Consider the following 20,814-nt stretch of genomic DNA (forward strand, 5'->3'; position numbering starts at 1 on the left):
CTGATGTTTAAGGCCCTTTCCAGCTTTTAGTCTCTATTTCTAGGATTTATTATCCTATTGGACCATGTTAATAGGGATCCTCAGATAGCATACAAAAACTCCTAGAGTTGGAAATAACTTCTGAGGTCATCAGGTATTACTCATTCTCTCTTCAACATCCCATTCAACATGATAAACAAGTGTTTATCATGCTTTTTTTTGAGGAACAGTTGTAAAAGGGTACCCACTGCCTTCTGAGGTAACCCATCCTGCTTTTACACAGCTCTGTTTAAAAGAATATTTTTTTAAATTAAAGCTTTTTATTTTCAAAATATATACATGAATAATTTTCATCATTCACCCTTACAAAACCTTGTGTTCTAATTTCTTTCCCTCCCTTCTTCCCACCTCTTCCCATAGATAGCAAGTAATCCAATAAAAATATTTTCTTAAACCAAGCCTAAATATACCACAACAACTTCTATTCACTGCTTCTGGTTGTGTCAAATTCCTCCTCCAAGGGAAAACTCTTCAAATATTTGAAGATAGCTATCCTATCTTCATTAAGTCTTCTACTTTAGATTGTATAATCCATTCTTTGAACCAATTTTTGTACTGGTCACATCTTAAAGTTCTTCACTCTTCTTCTTTGGATGCTCTTCTTATCCCTAAAATGAGGTGCTCTATCTAACCAGCACACAATATTCCAGATGTGGATTGACCAAAAAAGCCACATTTCTCTTTCTCCAGAGGATTTCGAAGTATTTTTGGAGCTTAAAAAAATAGAATGTCAAAATCTTCCTCTGGAATTCTAGAGCATTTTGACATTTTCTTAAAAATGGCAGATTCAGTGGTGAGGATACAGCAACACATACTAAAACTTGTCTTGACATAACAGATTACTTTACATTAAGTTATAACCAAAGAATAGATTTTTGCTCTGGGCAGAAGCAAGATACAGAAAAGACACTAGACCAATGGTACCTGAATGACCAGTGGCATTCTGCTTATATCTAAAACATGCATTTCTATTAATAAAATTCACTTCCTTTAGGCAGCTTTTGTCTTTTCATTTCACAGAAAGGTAGGAATGTGACGGTAACTATAAATTCTAACTTTGTTCTTCTCTGAAACCTGAATTAACTTGATTTAGCCTTTCTAATTTAAGATAGCTTTCACCTAGCTGCTTCTGTTTTTACCAATGACTTTTACTGCTAATTAGAGGAACATGAGCCCTAATGAAGGTGATAAGTATAATTTTATTTCTCTAGTTATTCTAAAGCTCGTTTTTATTTAAAAGAAAAATTTTAGTAGTTTGTTTTTCCAAATACATGCAAAGATAGTCTTCAACGAAATTCACCTTTGCAAAACCTTGTGTTCCAAATTTTTCTCCCTCCTTTCATCCCTTTCTTCTCCCTTAAGTAGCAAGCAATCCAATATAGGTTAAACATATTCATTACAACAAATCACATTTGCATTACTTTATAATTTGTAAAAGGGTTTTTTTTTTTGTTTTATTTTGTTTTGTAAGGTAAGTATATTCTTTAGGAGGCAGATCTTAACATACTTGGAAAACAGATTATGGCTTCTCACTTGATGGCATAAAGATAAGCACTGTTCACTTCCTCACTGTGAAAGTTTTCCTATTCTCCATACCGTTTGAGATTTTTAACCTTTCAAAAATACTAATATAAACATATTTGTAAAAAAAAAAAATACATATATATATATATATATATCCTTTAGAAATCTTTATGAATTACATTTCCTGTTTAAGCAGCTTTTTAAAAAATAAACAATCTCCTATTTGGAGGAAAAGAGGTAAAACTTCCACTTTACCTTTCCACACTGATTCAGGAATTATTAACTTAAATCATGGCCTACATTAAAAAGAAAAAGACACATAAGAGTTTGTAGAATGTTTGCAATTTTCAAGAAAACTGATGTTTTCTTTCCTCTTACTATTTTCTAAACTTTTCACAATTTGGCTTATGACTTTTTCATTCAGCTGAAAGTACTCTCTCCAGTGATTTTCTTAATTACCAAATTCAGTGAATGTACTCTTTATCATCCACTTTAACCTCTTAACATAATGAGACTGATAACCACCTTTTTCTCTTGGACACTGTCCTCTCTTGGTTTTTGTGACTGTTCTCATTTTGTTCTCCTTCAATCTGTCTGATACTCCTTGTCAGTCTCTTTGTGAGATCTTCATCCAAGTCATACTCACTAATTATGGATGTTCACCAAGGCTCTACCTTGGGCCCACTTCCTTTTTCATTCTATATTATCTCACTTGGTGAACTTGACAGTTCAGGTTCAATATTGCATCTATGCAGATGATTACCAAATCTACACAGCCGGCCTAATTTCTTTCCTGAGTTCCATTTATATCATAGCATCAACTGTCTTTTTAACATGGATAGTTCAAATTTAGAATGCTCAAAAAAAATAACTCATCTTTCATTTAAAACTCTCCATGTAGAAAGAGAAAGGGAGAAATGGAATGGTGCAAATTATCTGCCATAAAAAAAGTGACAAGAAAAAGTTTTTACAATGGAGAAGAGAGGGAAGTGAGGGTGAGTGAGTGAATTTTACTCTCAACAGAATTGGCTCAAATAGTAAGTAACATACATACTCAATAGGAATATAGAAGTCTATTTTTACCCTTTAGGGAAAATAGGATGGGAATGGGATATGGGAAAGGGGGAGGGTGATAAAAGAGAAGGCATACTGAGGGAGCAGTCAGTAACAAAACACTTTTGAGGTGAGACAGGGTGAAAGAAGAGAGAGAGAATAAAAGGGGGGAAGTACAATTAGCAAGAGTAATTGTAAAAACTTTTTTGAATTAAGTTCCTCTGATGGAATGTTATTATTGTTCTCTGGGAAATGATGAGCAGGATGCTCTCAGAAAAAAAAAAAAAAAAGACAAATTGAAAAGTCCTCCGCGAACAAAGTGATATATACTGTATACAAAGTAATAGCAATATTCTGAGATGACCAGTTGTAAATGACTTATTCTCAGTAGAACAATTGCCAAATTCAGAAATTATTTTTCCTTCCTCAAAATGTTTGTAATTTTAAAAAATTTCATATGCACACCCTTCAATGAAGTCATGTTTACCTGTCGAGTATTTCCCTCCCCCCCCCATCCTGCTATCTACCTGCAAAATGTTGAGCATTTCTATATTTTAAAACTGAATGTTACTTTTTGTTTCTCAGAGCATTTTATGTTATTTCACTTAATTCTTATAAAGTCCCATGATATGGTTAAGGCTAACTACTCTGAAGGACTTATGATAAAAAAATCCTATCCATGACCAGAGAAGGAACTGATTGTGTTTGAATATGGATCAAAGCATTTTGTATTTTTTCTCTCTCTTTTTATTGTTAACTTAATTTTTTTGAGGGGTTTTATTTTCATTAGGGTGGGAGATCTGTTTTCTTTCATAACTTGACTTATGGAAATGTTCTGCAAAACCTCATATATGGTTTCTTAATTGTGGGTGGAGATAAGGGAGTGAACCTAGAACTCAAAAACCTTAAAAACAAAAATCTTGGGGAAAAAAATCATTTTGAGTGTAACTGGAAGAACATTAAATAAAAACAACAGAAATTGGGATAAAAAAATAAAAATAAAACTCTCTGTGTTTCTAAACTCACTTATTATTGTCAAGAGCACTACTATTCTCTCAGGTACCAGGATTTTTAACTTCACTGTCATCCTTCAATTATTTGCTGTCATTCCCATAAATCTAATCCATTGCCAAATATTGTTGCTTCTACCTTTACTTGTACATCTCCTTTCCATTTACATATTCACTAACTTGATTCAGTTCCTGATTACTTCTTGCTTGGACATTTGCAAGAGTTTCCTGGGTGTCTCTCTGCCTCAAGCCTCTCCCCATTCCAAACTATCCTCCATACACCTGCATAAGTGATTTTTCTAATGCAAGAAGGATAATCATTTCTTCTTGTAGTCGATGAGTTTCAGTAGTTCCCCAAAGTTTTCAGATTCAAATACAAAGTCCTCTATCAGGCATTTAAATCTCTTAATGACCTGGCTCTTTCCTACATTTTCAGTATTTTTATGCCTTATTATTATTCATGTATCCTAAAGGTCTGGACACTCGCGGGAAGTACAGGACAGCTATCTTGTCTCATCTCTCCTCAAACACAATGATCTGTTTATGTTTAGCATAATGTCTAGCACAGAGTCATATGTACTTATTAATTGCTTGTTGATTGACTCACAGTTACAAGTTCATTCACTGTACAAGTTACAAATTTGTACAACATAGGTGTAACTGGTACAATTATACTTACTAGACAGGAAAAAGCCTACTTCAAATAAGAAAGCTATGTCTCAAGGACTATGAAAAGTACATGAAACTTACTTAAAAGAAAAACCCAGGAGTTAGAAGTTGTATGCTTACTCAAAAATATTCACAAGTTGCTCGCTTGGTGCATTTTTCAGTCCAGCTACAATGTTCTGTAATCGGCTCACACTTTGGGTTGCTGAAGCTACAGGAGTGGTAGCAGCTTCTTTTTCCCGCAGATACCGACGTCCAGTCAGTGGAGTAGAGGGGGCAAAAGATCTTTTCTGTCAAGAGGAAGCGAAACTCTAAAATTCAGAAATTATTCTTCCTTCCTCAAAGTGTTTGTAACTTTAAAAAATTTCATATGCACACCCTTCAATGAAGTCATGTTTACCTGTCGAGTATTTCTCCCCCCCCCCCCCATCCTGCTATCTACCTGCAAAATGTTGGGCATTTCTACATCTTAAAACTGAATGTTACTTTTTGTTTTTCAAAGCATTTTGTGTTATTTCACTCAATCCTTATAAAGTCCTATGACATGGTTAAGGCCAATATTGATTCTTATAGTATCATATAATTTAAGAGTTGGAAGGATCCTACAAATAATCAAATCAAGTTCCTCATTTTATAGTTGAAGAAACTGTGGCCTAGAGAGGGGAAGAGAGTTGTCTAAGGTCACCAAAGTGGGCACTAGCAGAAAGCATTTCTGAACCCAGGCTCTCAGGCTCCAAATCAGCACTAATTTACAATTGCCTCAATTTACAAATGAGGCAAAATGAAATTAAATGAGTCCCTCAAGGTTACACAATGTTAAAACCTAGAAGATTCCTAGATTTCCTAGCTAAACTAGGCCTTATCCACCGAACAAATATTTCTAGGAAGCAGGTTAAGGTATGAGAGCATCTGTCATGGCTGTGATAAAGCAAGAATGACTTGCAGCATACAACAATGCTGGTCTTTTAAATATGTGCTTTTTTTGTCCTGGGAGGAGGGGACAAAATTAAAGGAATTTTGTAATTTCTCAAAGGCAATCTGGGTCACTCTTATTTAATTCTGGGCCCAACTCCCTGTCTATCTGTACTATCTGTGCCTATACAAGATAGACACTATTTATTTATCTAACTGTATGTCATAATTTGAACAAAAATTGCTTCATTCATTTGATCTTCTATGGGTAGATTATAGGGTCAAACTCTTCTGTGGTTAGTGATGTTTTCCAGGATGTTCTGCAAAATGTCCCCACGAAAACAAATGCCCATCACAATGGCACTGGCAAAGCACCCAGTGGATCTCACCAGTCTTAGGAAATTTCCTTCTCTGGTGGACACAGTCCTCTATAAGTTTTATGCCTGACACTTATAACCAGAGGTTTGAATAAGTCCCCTTTGTTTTTTTCTCTTTTGAGGAATCTTAAATCATTTCAAAGTATGAGACATACTCTGTCAAAATTTAAGGCACTATTGATGTGTTTACCCAAGAAATAAAGCAGAAAGTCTAAAAAGTTCTTTTCAAAATCCCTTTGCCTAATAAGTTCATGAAAATATAGGCTAATAATGGAAATTCAAGATTAAATTAAAGAGAGGTACTTGTGGTCTGGTAGTAAAATGACATAGGGTCAGATTACCTACTTTCGCAAAATGCTGCTGAAGGTTATATTCCACATGGACTCTTGCAATCAATTTTCCTGTAGGGGTATCACTTGTAAACTTCTGAGGACTTCCAATTTCCTCTTCTGCATCTGCTCCCAAGAACACCCTTTCATCAAAATCACCAACTGTAAGAACATATTCTTCATATTCCTTATTTACTGCTTTGCTGAAAAGAAAGAATATTTTAAGTTGGTGGTTAATATTTACTTAAAATATCAATTTACCCTAATTCAAAGATAAGAATCAAAAAGTCCAAGAAAACTTTTACTGTCCTGATTGAAGTTTTGCTGACTCTATCCATATTTACTAATATTGGGAACTCCCATATTTCTTCAATATTTTTATAATTCACTAGGAAATCCTCAGTAATTTGAAATACAAGTGTACAGAAAATATGCAGACTAACTTGTAAACATCAAGGAAGATAAAGATAGTTAAGGAGAATAAAAAGGTATCAGCTGGGGAATAATGATTGCTTCACACTATATATAAATTTTTTTATGAACCCAGTTACTGCTGGGAGCATTTTTTTATGCTCCCAGTTACACACTTAGGAATGATAAAATATCTTTCTACATCCAAAGTGAAATCATGCAAATATGGAAATATGTTTAGAAGAATTGCGCACATTTAACCTATATCAGATTATTTGCTGTCTTGGAGAGGAAGTGGGAGGGAGAGAAGAAGAAAAATGTGGAACACAAGATTTTACAAAGGTGAATGTTGAAACCATCTTTGCATGTATTTGGAAAAATAAAATATTATTTTTTAAAATTTAAGTAATTAGGTTAATACTTAAGGCCAAATTTAATGATCATTCATCTTTTGCCTCTAATAGAGAGGTAAATTTTTTGTATGTACATATCAATATCAATAGTACATACCTATTATCTGCAAAACAGGAAATATCCAAGAGACAGTCTCCTTTTAAAATCTGTGGAGGAAAAGATATTTAGAAACTTCTTATAATCTAACTATACAAACTTAACAAAAATGTGAAATAAGTTGAGATGTAAATAAGTATAGTTATTCTAAATGTGGAAGATAATTCTTAGTAATAGAACAAATTTCTTGAAAGAATTTAGCAGGTTTAATTATATGCAAATACAGCATATCTATAGCACAAAACTAAGAAAGGCAATAATGAGAAACATTTTCATTATGAAGATGTCATTGAATTTATTAGAGCAATACCAACTTCTTACTGAGCAAATGGCCAAACATTATGTACAGACAACAAGACAGAATTTCAATATTTTGAACATTTGAAAAACAAATAAAGTTAAAGACATATATGATTGCTATTCAAACACTTAAAGGATAATGGATTAGGAAGATTGTTTTTTATAATCCTAAAGGGACCAAAAAAAATTGAGGCAGATTTAAATTTGATGTAAGGAAAAACTTTTCAATAGATAGAACAGTCCAATAGTGTAACGGACTATCTTTAGAAGTAGCAAGTTTTCCAGTTTAAAGCACTAAGCTTGATATTCAAAATTGGGATGCTATCAAGAGGGTGTCCTGTCCAGGTAAGGATTGGACTAGATATTCTCCAAATTTCTTTTTAGTTATATTATATTACATCAAGTACATTAATTTAGGGAAAACTAATAGAAATTATAAAAACCCAATGGCGGGTGATGAGGAAAAAAATATACAGTGTTGCTGGCTTTTCAAATGAATGCATTCTTTGTAAAGAGCAATTTGGCAATGCCCATCAAGAATTGTAAATTTGGCCACAATCTGTGATTCAGCAGTCCTCTTATTTGGAATATCCCTTCAAATAAGTAACTTTAAACAAAAAAAAAAAAAAAAATGTTTAAAGCTGTGTAATTTGTAATAATGGAAAAACTGAAAATAATTTAAAAGTCCAAGTGTTGAGGAATGGACCGATGGAACTGGCTTCAGAAGAATATGGCACACTAACATGAAGATGACTCTATGCAATGTAACAAATACTAAAAATATGCAAAAATATGCAGAACAGTACATAATGGAATCATGCAACATGAAAAAATTAGAACTTAGTGGTCATATATTTTAAAAATTAGTTTTGTGAGTCAAATAAAAAATATCACATCCATGGAAGAAGGATAGTATGTGTGCAAGTATATATAGATATTTTAATGTAGAGAAGCCTAAGGATCAGAAAAGGAGATAAAATGATTGAGTTGCCATTGTTATGTGCATGTTTAAATTTATGTTGTAAAATTGAATAGACACTAAATATAATTGGGGGGGAGTGAAATAAATTATAGTTTTTAAGAGGGTAGAAGAAAAAGTCTATTATCCTGATCTATTAATATAATTCAAGGAAACAAAATATAAAAGTACAGAACATTTTCTCTAGATCTATGAAGATTATTTAGCCTGTCAATGAAATACTGAAGTACTAGGTAATTCAGGACACACTGGAGTCCCACCTGTAAACCCCAGAGAGGTATCAGTGCTAATCCTAGGAATCACCAGTTTGCTTGCTTATCTTAGCTCTGAGTCAAACAGGTAGAAGTGTCAGGGATTAATCAGGATAGTGTAGTCATAGGAGAGAGCTAGTCTCAAAGCCAAGAAAACTTAGGTTTGAATCTTACTTCAGACACCAACTGGATGTGTGACTAAAGGCACATCCCTTAATCTTTCAGTGCTCTGAGCAACTCTAAGACTATAAAGTCATACAGAAGGTGTCCACCTGCATTGAGAAAGTGATCTCCCTTTCATAGGAGATCCCTATACCAATGAAATCACAAGTCAAATTAGCCAAATATTAATAAGGCCTTATTATTTTAGCCAGTGAAAGTTAGGTTTAGCAAAAACAAGAGTTTCCAAAGAGAATTTAAGTCTGGTAAAGGAACAAGAAGAAGCCTTCGACTACTGATACTGATAAGCCTCAATATTACCCTTGTTGCCATAAGTAGACCCCTGTATATATCTAGTTCTTGCCCTCTATAAATAAATAATGCTTGGACAATCCCATAAATGTTAGGTAGACAGATTTCATAATTTCTTATTTTTAAAGTCATGACTAATATATGTCAGGGCAAATACTGAATTATTTAACACCCTAATGTTGTGAACTCTATCTGAAACTTGTTAAGGCTTTCATAAGTCACCTTATACTCTACATTAACATTGTTAGTTAAGTAGCTTTTAAATATATGGTGTTGACATGTCAGAATCATTCTGTCCCTATTCACCATACCTAATTGAGCAGCTAAGAGTTTCTATCTCTTAATATTCCTAAGTCACAGTCTAACCTCAAATCAAAAACTTTCAATGACTATGGGGAGAGTATGGGGAGATAAACCACTAACTTTAGCCTGGACAATATCTAAGGTTCTCCATAACTTGTTCCTATTTCCCTTTCTAGCCTTATTTAAATTACTTTCCTTCACAAATCCTAGATTGTAACTAACAAATGTTTCTTGAATTCAATCCTTCATTTCCTGATTCAGTACAAGCACATAAACTGTCTTCCCTGCCTGAAATACCAAGACTCTTCATGTCTTCCTCTCAAAAAGTTTATCTTCATCCAAGACACAACTCATTATTGCCCTTTCTTCTGTGAAATTTCCTGAACTGTTTTTCTTTCATATTGGCACATGGTAAATACTTAATAGCTAATGATTGAGTGTCCCTAATAATTCTACTTAATATGTGGGAAAAAATCTCCCTACAATTAAAATAAACTACATTATTCCTTTTTTTAAAATTCTATTTTATGTTTAAATCTATCATCCAGGGAGAATTGACTGTTATATGTTGTGAAATATGGGTCTAAATTTATTTCCTGCCAAATCATTATCCAATTTTCTCAAGTACATGTATTTAATAATAAATCTTTTTTACAATTTTTATTTTTATAGTTCTATAACACAGTAACTTTTTGGTACATATTTGGTTGGGCATTTAGCTTCTCTTATTTTTTGCCCAGTACAAAATAGTTTTAATAACTGATTAATACTTTAATAACTATTAATAACATAATAAAATTATGTTCTAAAGTCTGGGAAGAATAAGACATTCATTTCAAGGATAACTATAAAATTATAATAAATGAAATACATATTTTGAATAACTGAAAGGATACGTATTGTTCACAGTAGCATCAGTTTAATTATAACAAAAATAATACTCCCCCAATTAACTCTTTTATACTAAATTTAACACATCAAAATAGCAAGTAATTTCTTTATAAAGTTGGATAAAATATATTTTATGGGAGGGGTATGGAAATGGGAACAGGGTTGGATCTTGAACTGTAATTTCATTCACGTAGGGCAAGGGTGAGGAAAGTCCTGCCCACAGACCATTAAAATAAGGTCAATAAAATCATTTGCTAAGGCAACTGCAAAGCAATGATGAGCTGAAAGCTAAATACAACAACCTCCCATTATTTGAGTTCTACAGGCTGAAAATGTTGAATGATATTATAAAAATCCAAATGGCCCTTGGCAGAAAAAAGTTTCTCCTATCCCTTTGTAGGGAATTCATGTTACAGAAAATTCTTGCACTATTGCAGCTCAACAGCTCTTCTATAATTTATAATGTCAGAGAGTTGTCTGGGAAATTTAAATTGAAAAATCAGTCTATGATCAAATAGCTAATATGGATCGAAATCAAAACATAAACCCAGACCTTCCTGATTCTAAGACAATCCCTATATTCATTGCACTATGCTGTTTCCTGTTAAAAATCATAACTAAATATATGTATGCATGTGTATATATATGTGTGTGTATATATATGTGTGTGTATATATATATATATATATATATATAAAAGCAAGAATTTCCAGGGCTATATATACTCAGTCATTTTTAAATGTGCATGTGTGATCCATAATATGAATATCTGAGAAAAGAAAATTACAATATATAGAAGTCTGAGGAAGAGCTGAGTCATTATCATGGAATACTAAAGCTAGAAGGAATCTTAGAGATCATCTAGCCTAACTTCATTTCACAAATGAAAATTTGAGGTTAAAGAACCTGAAGTAACTTGCCAAGGATTCGCCAGTTACTTAATAAGAGAACTGGGACCATAACCTACTTGAAAAGGTTTAATAGTAGAAATGGAACTTACTAAATATGACTTTTCTATGTGTTTGATAACCAGTTGAGATTTTATTTATCTGATAACAGGCACTGTACCTTTCTATCAAATAGTTTTGAAATGTATGGTTTAAAATAATGCTCCTTTATCCCTTTTGCTTCTACTAGAAGTCCATCATGCAGTTCACAGAGTGTGGCAATAATACAAGGCGGTTCTTCAGAGGTTCTAAAGTCAGAAATATGGAAATCAGGTGGCAAACCTAAAGTGGTACGGAGGAAAGGGATAGAAGGAGAAAAAGAAAGAGGGAGAGGGGAAGAGAGGGGGAGAGAGAGAGAAAAAGAGAGAGAGAGAGAAAGAGAGAGAGAGAGAGAGAGAGAAAGAGAGAGAGATGATTACTTTTTTAAAAATACATTTCAAATGACTAGAAACATTTTACTTTACAAATAAATAAGATCTTACCTTTGAATGATAAATTCAGCAAATCTTTTCTATTTGGGCACATAATGGCATTTGTAAAAGTTAAATCCAAGCAGCACAGAAGTAAATGATAAGAATTTACTAAATCATCTCCAATCATACGAAAGTTACCTTTACAAAGAACACAAAGACCACAAATCTATCATGTCAAATATGACCAAGTAAATAAAATACAAATATCAATTACTAAAACGGCAATTTACCTTTGGTATAGACAAAGAGTGTCCAACAGAAGTTAAAGAGATCTTTAACAGTGCAAGGAACTCGTCTAGAAAGGGGAAAAAAAGTAACATTAAATCTCTCTACTCTCACCAGCTTTCTAGAATAAAAACCATATCAAAGTGTTTAAAGTTTAGCAATAAATGAGAAAATATTAAAATCAAATGACATATAAATTCCATTTACCTTACTTCCCACTTCTCTAAAACACAGGGCTAATTATTTGTGGCTCATATACTAGGTTTAAACTTAATAATATTTCCAATTAGCAAATACCATAGGAATTCTTAAACTGAAGAATAAACAAACACTTCCACCCCCCTCTGAAAAAAATACAAAGAGGAGACTGTTAGATTGCACAGTACTGGCAATACGATAGAGTACTGGCTCTGAAGATAGGCAGACAAGAATTCAAGTCCAGCTTTAGACACTTATGAGCTGTGTGACCCCAGACAAGTCACTTAACCCCCAATTACCTAAAAAAAGAGAAATACTACCTTGAAGTTTCAGTCATAAGTAATAATATATGAAAGAATATATTTAACTTCTTTGCAGATAATTTCTGACATAAATAACACATTAGCTAAACTAATACATTGTTGATTGGACTCTGAGTTAATTAAATCATTTGGGAAAAAATTTTGGAATTATGTATTTTTTTAAAAAATCCCTCAACTGTTTTTATATTTTGACCCACTGATCTATAACTGTGGGGCATATACCAGAATTGAGTGATCAATAACAAAAAGAAATGTCTTTATACGTAATACTAAATTAATAATAACACTTTTTGTAGTAGAAAAAATTGGGAACAAAATGGGTACTTATTAGTCAAAGAATAGTTAAACAAAGCAATTTTGGTGGATCTTCACATGGATTTCAAAATGTCTACATGACTATAACATGTTATCAATCTTTATGAAATGATGAGTAAGAACAATTCAGAGAAATATGAGAAGATATGTGAAATGATACTGAATGGAAAAAAAAAAAAACAGAACCAAAGGAACAAAATATCTAATTATTACAGTAATAAGAATAAAAATTAAAAAGTAGTCCATGAGTTGAAAGGAACAATTATCAGTCCAGAAGAATTGATTAAAGAAACATAGTATTTCCCTTTCAGTAGAGAGAGAAGGGACCATGGAGATGAAATTTAGCATATTAGCTATGGGACCGAATCCACAGGCCTTGCTTAAATGTTCCTATGTTACAAAGAAGGGTTCAATGGGGATGAGCAGGCAAATAAGGAGAAAAATGTATAACAAAAATTAAAGGCAAAAATAATTTTTAAAAAAGAATAATAATAGCTAATAGAGTATTATACTTTAACATTTGTAACATATTATTTCATTTATTAAGAGTCTTACCTCTGTTTTCTACTCCGTGGCAACTTTGGTGGATCCTCATATGGATTTCTAAATATGTCCAAAAAAATTGGTTCAAATTTTTTGAAAATCACAGTTGACACCTCAAAGTTTCTCTCCAGCCTGTCTATGCGCTCACGAAATTCCTGTGGCAGGTTTGACATGTCTATCCACTTCTTCATTTTACTAAAAAACTGAATTAAACTTAGAAAGAAAAAAGAAAAGCAGTTGTTTTTTTTTTTAAATAAGTCCACATGATGAGTTTTTAAAATAATTTTCAAAGAAGAAATCTTTTCAGTCATGACTACTATTGCTTATAAAAAAATACAGCTACATAATAAGCTTTAGAATAGTTTCCCTCCTATGCTAAAACGCATTCTCTGGATATAGTTCCTTCTATAATTAAGTTTGTATGTGTGTATATTATCAACTCTAGTATAAGTGCTGATAAGGCAGAGATTATATTTTTAAAATTTTGTTTATTACCCACAACACCTAGCCAATGTTTTGCATTCAAAACTCAATTCAGAACTCAAATATTTGTCAAATGAGAACTGGATTTATGAAATGGGCTAGAAAAGACACAAGAACATGGCACTTTTAAATTAATTCAGTGGTTAGCTGATTTTGCTTGACTATTATAAGAGAAAGTTGAATTACTGGGGAATAGACAAGGATATAGTCACATGTTTCTATGATATAAAAACAAAAGGCACCAAGTAAACTTTAAAAAAAAATTAATGTAGGCATCTCAGGAGAGGAAATGGAATGTAAAAAGAGCAGGAATACAACATATAGAATACAACAGGATGAGCCTAGAAGAGAAAGTTAGAGATAGACTGTGAAATCCTTTAAATGTTTAAGAGAGATTTTTTTTTTTACTCTTTTTACAATATGGAGCCACTGGAGCTTTTCTGAGTAGGAAAATGACATGGTCAGATCTGTGATTTAGGAATACCGCTCTGTTCCTGGACTAAAATGGTCTAGAGACTGGAGAGATTTCAGGCAGGGTGATGACCAATTAGGAAGCTATTACAATAGTCTAGGCAAACAGACCTAAACCAGGGTGATCATGAGTAGAGAAAAGGGGATTGAATTTGAGAAATATTAGAGAAGTAGAAACAAGATCTGGTAACTTATTAGGATAAAATATGGGAAGAGGAAGAGCAAAGAGTCAAGAAGGACTCCAAGGTTGCAAACTTGAGAGATTGAAAGAATTCTGATGACCTCAACAGAGAAAGTTAGGGAGAAGGGCAGTTTTAAGAGACCTCTTTTAATTACTGGGAAAATGATTCATTATTTGACAAAAGCTACTAAGAAAGCTGGAAATAAATACGACCGAAATTAGATTTAGACCAAAATTTCATATTACATGTCAATATTTGCTCCAAATGGATGCATGACACAATACTATGTTTCTTTATCAATTCTTCTGGACTGAGATTGTTCTTTTCAACTCATAGACTACTTTTTAATTTTTATTGTTCTTATTGCTGTAATAATTGTATATTATATGTATGACATATAAAATGTCACATCTTATATTAGAGGAACAAAGAAGGATTATTCCTTCAGATGAGAGAGGAAGTTTATGACAAAACAAGAGATAGGCAGGATCACAGAAAATAAAATAAGGAGTAGTTAAATGGCACAGTGGATAGAATACCAGCCCTGGGGTTAGGAGGACCTGAATTTAAATATAGTCTCAGATGCTTGCTGGATAGTCATTGGATAAGTCACTTAACCCTGATTGCCTCAGGAGGAAAAAAAAGAAAGAAAATGTATGTAAAGCATTTTGCAAACTAACAGTAGATGCTTAATAAATACTTGTTGCCTTCCTGATTTTTTTTTTTCATTTGCTAGCAGGACAAAATAACTCTGAAAAGTTCAGCTAAAGCTTAGCTTTTCTTTTCTACTCTTAAACTGTGGCTCCCATATAGGATTCCATAACTGAATATAGGGTCACAAAATTATAATTTATTATCAAAAATTTTTTGATTTGTATACCTATCTTATATACCTATATACATGTAGTGACATTAAAAAAAAAGGGCAAAAAAGGGGTAGTAAGTGGAAAAAGTTATTCTCTACTATAAAACCATTACAAAATGGATACTTTTCCCCAAAGAGTGACTGTTACATAAAGACAAAGTTAATTACACAAGATTGTTATAGAAAATTGAAAATTTATATGAAAATTTTTGTAGGCTGCTCCTACCAGCATCAAATTGGTTATCAATTAAGATTTCATAATGCCTTTTTATATAAACCTTTCTTTTTAATGGTATTTGCTGCGATGGGATTTCATCTGTACAAAAACAAATATCCCATGGTATTAAAGAAGCAAATTATTGGAAAACTCATTCAGTCATACCTATTCTCTCAAACAGCTCCTGCAAACTTAAAGGGAAAAAAAAAAAACTCAGAATACAAATGAAAAAAATAATTATTTTTAATGTTAGTAATTTGTACATACAAAGTAACCAGTTGATGTTCACTGTGGATAGATTTTAGGTATATTGTTTTGTTTTGTTTTCATTTTTAACTTTAGTTTTTAAACAAAGTTTAAAATAAACAATATTAAAATATTCATTTATATATGTACAAATAAATGGTGGTATTTTACTCACCCAATGCACCAGATTTAAGGAAAATAAAAACACATGAATTTAACAGCAAATTTAGGCTTAACTAGGCAATATGGGAAGGTATTGGATAAAAAATTAAGTTAGAATGATTCTGTTAATCCTCAATAATTGGGTAATAGTAATCCTCTGGATAACCTCCTAATGGATAAATAGAACTATATAGCACTTTCTCATATCTTAACTGTCCTATTCTTCTAGTATTATGTCATATTCTTAATATTATTCCATGTGTTCATTTATTCCTCAAGCATTTATAAACTGCTAAGAATAACAATACAATGAAGATAAAAGAAAAAATAATCATGTATAATTTGGTTGCAGTGGAATCAGAAAAGGTTTCATGTAAAGGTGATTATTTGAATGGAGCATTGGAGCATAAGTAGGACTTCAACAGACAAGAGATGGGAATTTTCAGTCCTAGAAAACAGTATGATTAAAAGTACAAAAGGGAAAGATGTACTCAGAAGTTAACACATGGTAGGGATAAGGTTTGAAAGATAGAGTGGCTCTACAGGGTCAGACAGCTTAGTTTAAAATGCTAACTCTGTCACACACTGGTTGTGGAGTCCTGGACAGGTTATTTAATTCTCAGGAAATTTTCTAAGGTTATAAATTGTAAAGCAAGTGCCAGCCTGCCATGGTAGTGGGAGCTGTACACTAGGAGCTACCTAAATCAATTTGGTATATCTTTGATCCAAAAGATCCCAAAACAAAACAAAAAAAAAAAAAGTCAAGTAGTAACAAATTGTGGAAAGTCTTAAATGGAAAGCTAAAGAGTCTTGATTTTATTTAGATGGCAATAAGGAAATTCTCTTCTGTCCAATTCATCTTCCACACAGATACCAGAACCATCTAAAATCTGACTATATTACTTCTAACTATATTATACTTATATTGCTGACTATATTTCTTTATTCAAAACTGTCAGTGACTCCAAATCACCTCTATAATAAAATACAAAACTTCTTAGCCTGTCCCATAAGGTCGTCCATAACTTATCTTTTCAGCCTTATTCAATACAGCTTCCTCCACAAACCAGACTTAACGGATATTCAATTCCCAAACTCACACACTCCCCATCAATCCCCTCTTTACATTCACAAAAGCCATTCCTCCTTCTCCTCCCAGAATGTACTATCTCATATCCAGAATCCTTTGCTTCTTTAAGTCTCAGTTGACATTTGCTCTATTCTGTCAAGCTTGAGCTCATCAATGCCCTACCCATCATACAGCTGTTAATATTTTCTTGCTCCTCAAATTACCTTTGTAGTTGTGAACATGTTGTATCTTCCAGTAGGAAACAAACTACTTGAGAACAGAGAATGGGTTCTTTTTTGTCTTTTTATCTCATATAATTAGCACTCAGTATCTGCTTAATAATGCTTGTTGAATTAAATCAAAGGCTTTTGAGGAGGAATTATACTAAATTTAGGTATAAGGAAAATTAGTCTAGCAGTTCTATATGTATGTGTATTGGATTGGAAGGAAGAGAGCCAAGATAATGCAACAGCCTAGGCAGATGAAAATCAGGGCCTGTACAGTGTGGCGGTAGAGGGAATAGATATGGAAGACCAGAGCCTTTCCCTAGCCTTAGATGTTTTCTTATTGCAATGTCTTCACCATTAGAAGAATTTCATACATTTTTTTAATAGGTACTTAAAAGTATGTGTGTTCAATTTTTAAAAATTATTTGTGCTAACACTTTTTTCCATTACTATAAATGACAAAGATATGATGCAAATTTCCCTATGGAGGAAGAAAGTTGAAGACTATATGTGACTAATATTATTTGTGTGTGTATGTATATATATAATATATAAGTATATATATTTGTATATTGTATATTTTTATATATATTGTATATAAGAGATGTTTCTGGAGTCGACAACTACTTGGATACAAGAAAGAAAAACTCAAACCTGTGATTACACGAGTGATTAACAAAGTCCAAAAGTATGTATCAGCTCAGGGAAAGGGTAGTAAATGTGATTTTGGACATGTTTAATTTGAGTTAACAACAAGGTGCTTGGAAATGCCCGGGGAGCAGTTGGAAATATGGGTTTGGGAGCCAGGATAGAAATAAAAGTCAGATATACAGATTTGTGCATTGTCCATGTATAAAGCAGCAAGGAGTAATGGATACAATGCAGGACTTGCATTCAGAAAGATCTGAGTTCATATGCTCAAAAAGTTATCAAACTGTGCATACCCTTTGATCCAGCAGTGTTACTACTGGGCTTATATCCCAAAGAGATCATAAAGAAGGGAAAGGGACCTGTATGTGCACGAATGTTTGTGGCAGCCCTCTTTGTAGTGGCTAAAACTGAAATTAAGTGGTGCCCATCAGTTGAGAAATGGCTGAATAAATTGTGGTATATGAATATATGGAATATTATTGTTCTGTAAGAAATGACCAACAGGATGATTTCAGAAAGGCCTGAGAGACTTACATTAACTGATGCTGAGGAAACAAGCAGGACCAGGAGAATCATTATACTTAACAATAATATATATGATGACCAGTTCTGATGGACCTGGCCATCCTCAGCAACGAGATCAACCAAATCATTTCCAATGGAGCAGTAATGAACTGAACCAGCTACGCCCAGAGAAAGAACTCTAGGAAATGACTAAAAACCATTACATTGAATTCCCAATCCCTATATTTATGCCCACCTGCATTTTTGATTTCCTTCACAAGCTACAATATTTCAGAGTCTGATTCTTTTTGTACAGCAAAATAACCGTTTGGTCATGTATACTTATTGTGTATCTAATTTATATTTTAATATATTTAACATCTACTGGTCATCCTGCCATCTGGGGGAGGGGGTGGGGGGTAAGAGGTGAAAAATTGGAACAAGAGGTTTGGCAATTGTTAATGCTGTAAAGTTACCCATACATATAACCTGTAAATAAAAGGCTATTAAATAAAAATAAATTAATTAATTAAAAAAAAAATCTGAGTTCAAATTATGACTGTCATACATAATGTGACCCTGGGAAAATCATATAACCTCTCTTCCCTTCCCTTTCCTCCCCTCTCCAGAGAGCAAACAATATGATATAGGTTAAATGTGAAATTCTTTTAAATATATTTCCATATTTGTCATACTGTACAAGGAAAATAAGACCATAAGAGCAAAAACCATGAGAAAGAAAAAAAAAAAAAGATGGAAATATTATGCTTTGATCCAGATTCAGTCTCCATAGTTCTCTCTCTGGATGCAGACTCCATTTTCCATCCCAAGTCTATTAGAATTAAGGCTATTAGTTTTAAAAAATGGGATGTTACTGATAATCTTTTAGAGCTGCTTTAAGGATGAGGATTAGTTGGAGAGCAGGTGGTAAGAAAATCCAGCAGCTATAAAATATTTCACACACACACACTCCTCCCCCAGTTAGCAAGGAAAAAGAGGAAAGAGTGTGAAAGATCAAAGAGTTAAAAGATGTTTGGGTGGGGGACTGGTAAGTCCTGAACATGCTTATAGTTAAATGAGAAGGAATAAAGTTAAGGCCAAAAGAAAGGGAAGGACTGATTAGGCAAGATTCTAGAAAAGACAGGAAGAAATGGGATCAAAGTTGAAGCTCATTAAGGCTAGGAAAATCTTAGGCTACTGGGCTGTAGGCTAAGTGGGATCAGGAATTTGAGGTTAGTAGGAAAAGATGTGAACACTGGCAAAAGAGTACAGAAAATCTAGATTTTGAAGGAGAAACACAGTTAGCATGTCTTAATTACCACCAGGTAGTTTAAAGACAATGAAAATTCAATTGCAAGATTAATACTTTTTTTTCAAAATGAAAAATAAAGGAAAATGTTTTACCTCAATTTGGCTGACCGGAGTATTCTGGTCAGTGATACACAATTTCCTTCCATGATGCCCTTTCCAACTGTAGGAATAACACTTTTCCGACAAGCAACATATAATGCACATGCCAACCAATGTACAACTTCTCCCTGTAAGCAAGAAACAAACAGTAAAATAGATATTTTTGTAGCTATACTATTTTCTTTCTTTTGTTTTACTGAGGCATTTGGGGTTAACTGACTTGCTCAGGGTCACACACAGCTAGGAAGTGTTAAGTGTCTTAAGGACACATTTGAACTCCAGTCTTCCTGACTTTAGGGCCGGGACTCTATCCACTTTGCCATCTAGCTGCCCCAGATATGCTATTTTCAAAAGCATCATTCTGTGGTTTTATAAAAATTAAGCATCTCAACCCACATAAACCATAAGATGAGATAAGAAAAAACTGCAAATAATATAAAATACTTGGGAGTCCACATGCCAATGCAAATCTAATAACTATATTAACACAATTAGAAAACACGTCATATAATTAAAGACAGATCTAAATAACTAGAGAAATACTAATTGCTCATGGGTAACCAAAGCCAACCAGAAAATTCTTTTTCAGAACTAGAAAAAAATAATACAAAATAATTCTTGAAGAACAAAAGATCAAAAATTCCCCTTGAAGAAATCAATGGGAGAAAAAAAAGTGAAGGAAAGTGGCAAGGAAGAACTAGATTTCAAACTATTTAAGCATAATTTTCAAAAGACTCTCATCCTGATAAGAAGTAGAAGGATTAATCAAAGAATAGATTGGGCATATAATACATACTAATTAATAACCACAGTAATCTAGTGTTACTAAAATCAAAAATCCAAGCTTTGTGGCAAAAACTCAGTAGTTGACAAAAACTGCTGGGAAAAAGCAGTTTGTCATTAACTAGGGATAGTCCAATATCTCCCACCATATACCAAGATAAAATTAAAATGTATATATGAATTAGACATGAAAGATTATATCATAAGCAAATTAGGGGAGCATGGAAAAAAATTATCTGTCAAATCAGTGGATAAGGAAGACTTTATAACCAAACAAGAGATAGAGATTCACAGGAAGTAAAATAGATATTGTAATTACATCAAATTTAAAAAGTTTTGTATAAACAATCAAAATTTTAATGAATTATATTTACTCAAAGAACATAAGTTGCAAATTACAAGTTGTTTGCTTCCCTTAAATTGTGAAAATAAAATTTAACTTAAAAAAAAAAAAAAGAAAGAAAAAACAACAAAACTGTATCCCCTTAGTGATA

The 20,814-nt window shown here is 32.8% G+C and overlaps 1 protein-coding gene across 5 annotated transcripts in view; it reads right to left on the reverse strand.

Moving 5' to 3' along the window:
- Positions 1 to 20,814, reverse strand: part of RBL1 (RB transcriptional corepressor like 1) — a 56,798-nt gene that overhangs the window by 32,586 nt on the left and 3,398 nt on the right. For 4 of the 5 annotated variants that reach the window (XM_031954039.1, XM_031954038.1, XM_031954037.1 and 1 more), the window contains exons 2-9: positions 19,532 to 19,665; positions 13,063 to 13,263; positions 11,677 to 11,741; positions 11,456 to 11,584; positions 11,095 to 11,255; positions 6,832 to 6,881; positions 5,927 to 6,113; positions 4,416 to 4,582 (exon numbers count right to left, since the gene is read on the reverse strand). In XM_031954039.1, the coding sequence (XP_031809899.1) occupies positions 4,416 to 4,582; positions 5,927 to 6,113; positions 6,832 to 6,881; positions 11,095 to 11,255; positions 11,456 to 11,584; positions 11,677 to 11,741; positions 13,063 to 13,263; positions 19,532 to 19,665 (1,094 nt within the window). The remainder of the gene's footprint in view (positions 1 to 4,415; positions 4,583 to 5,926; positions 6,114 to 6,831; positions 6,882 to 11,094; positions 11,256 to 11,455; positions 11,585 to 11,676; positions 11,742 to 13,062; positions 13,264 to 19,531; positions 19,666 to 20,814) is intronic. The other variant, XM_031954041.1, reaches the window with a different exon arrangement.

The sequence above is a fragment of the Sarcophilus harrisii genome, chromosome 2 (assembly GCF_902635505.1).
Source record: "Sarcophilus harrisii chromosome 2, mSarHar1.11, whole genome shotgun sequence".
Taxonomy (NCBI): domain Eukaryota; kingdom Metazoa; phylum Chordata; class Mammalia; order Dasyuromorphia; family Dasyuridae; genus Sarcophilus; species Sarcophilus harrisii.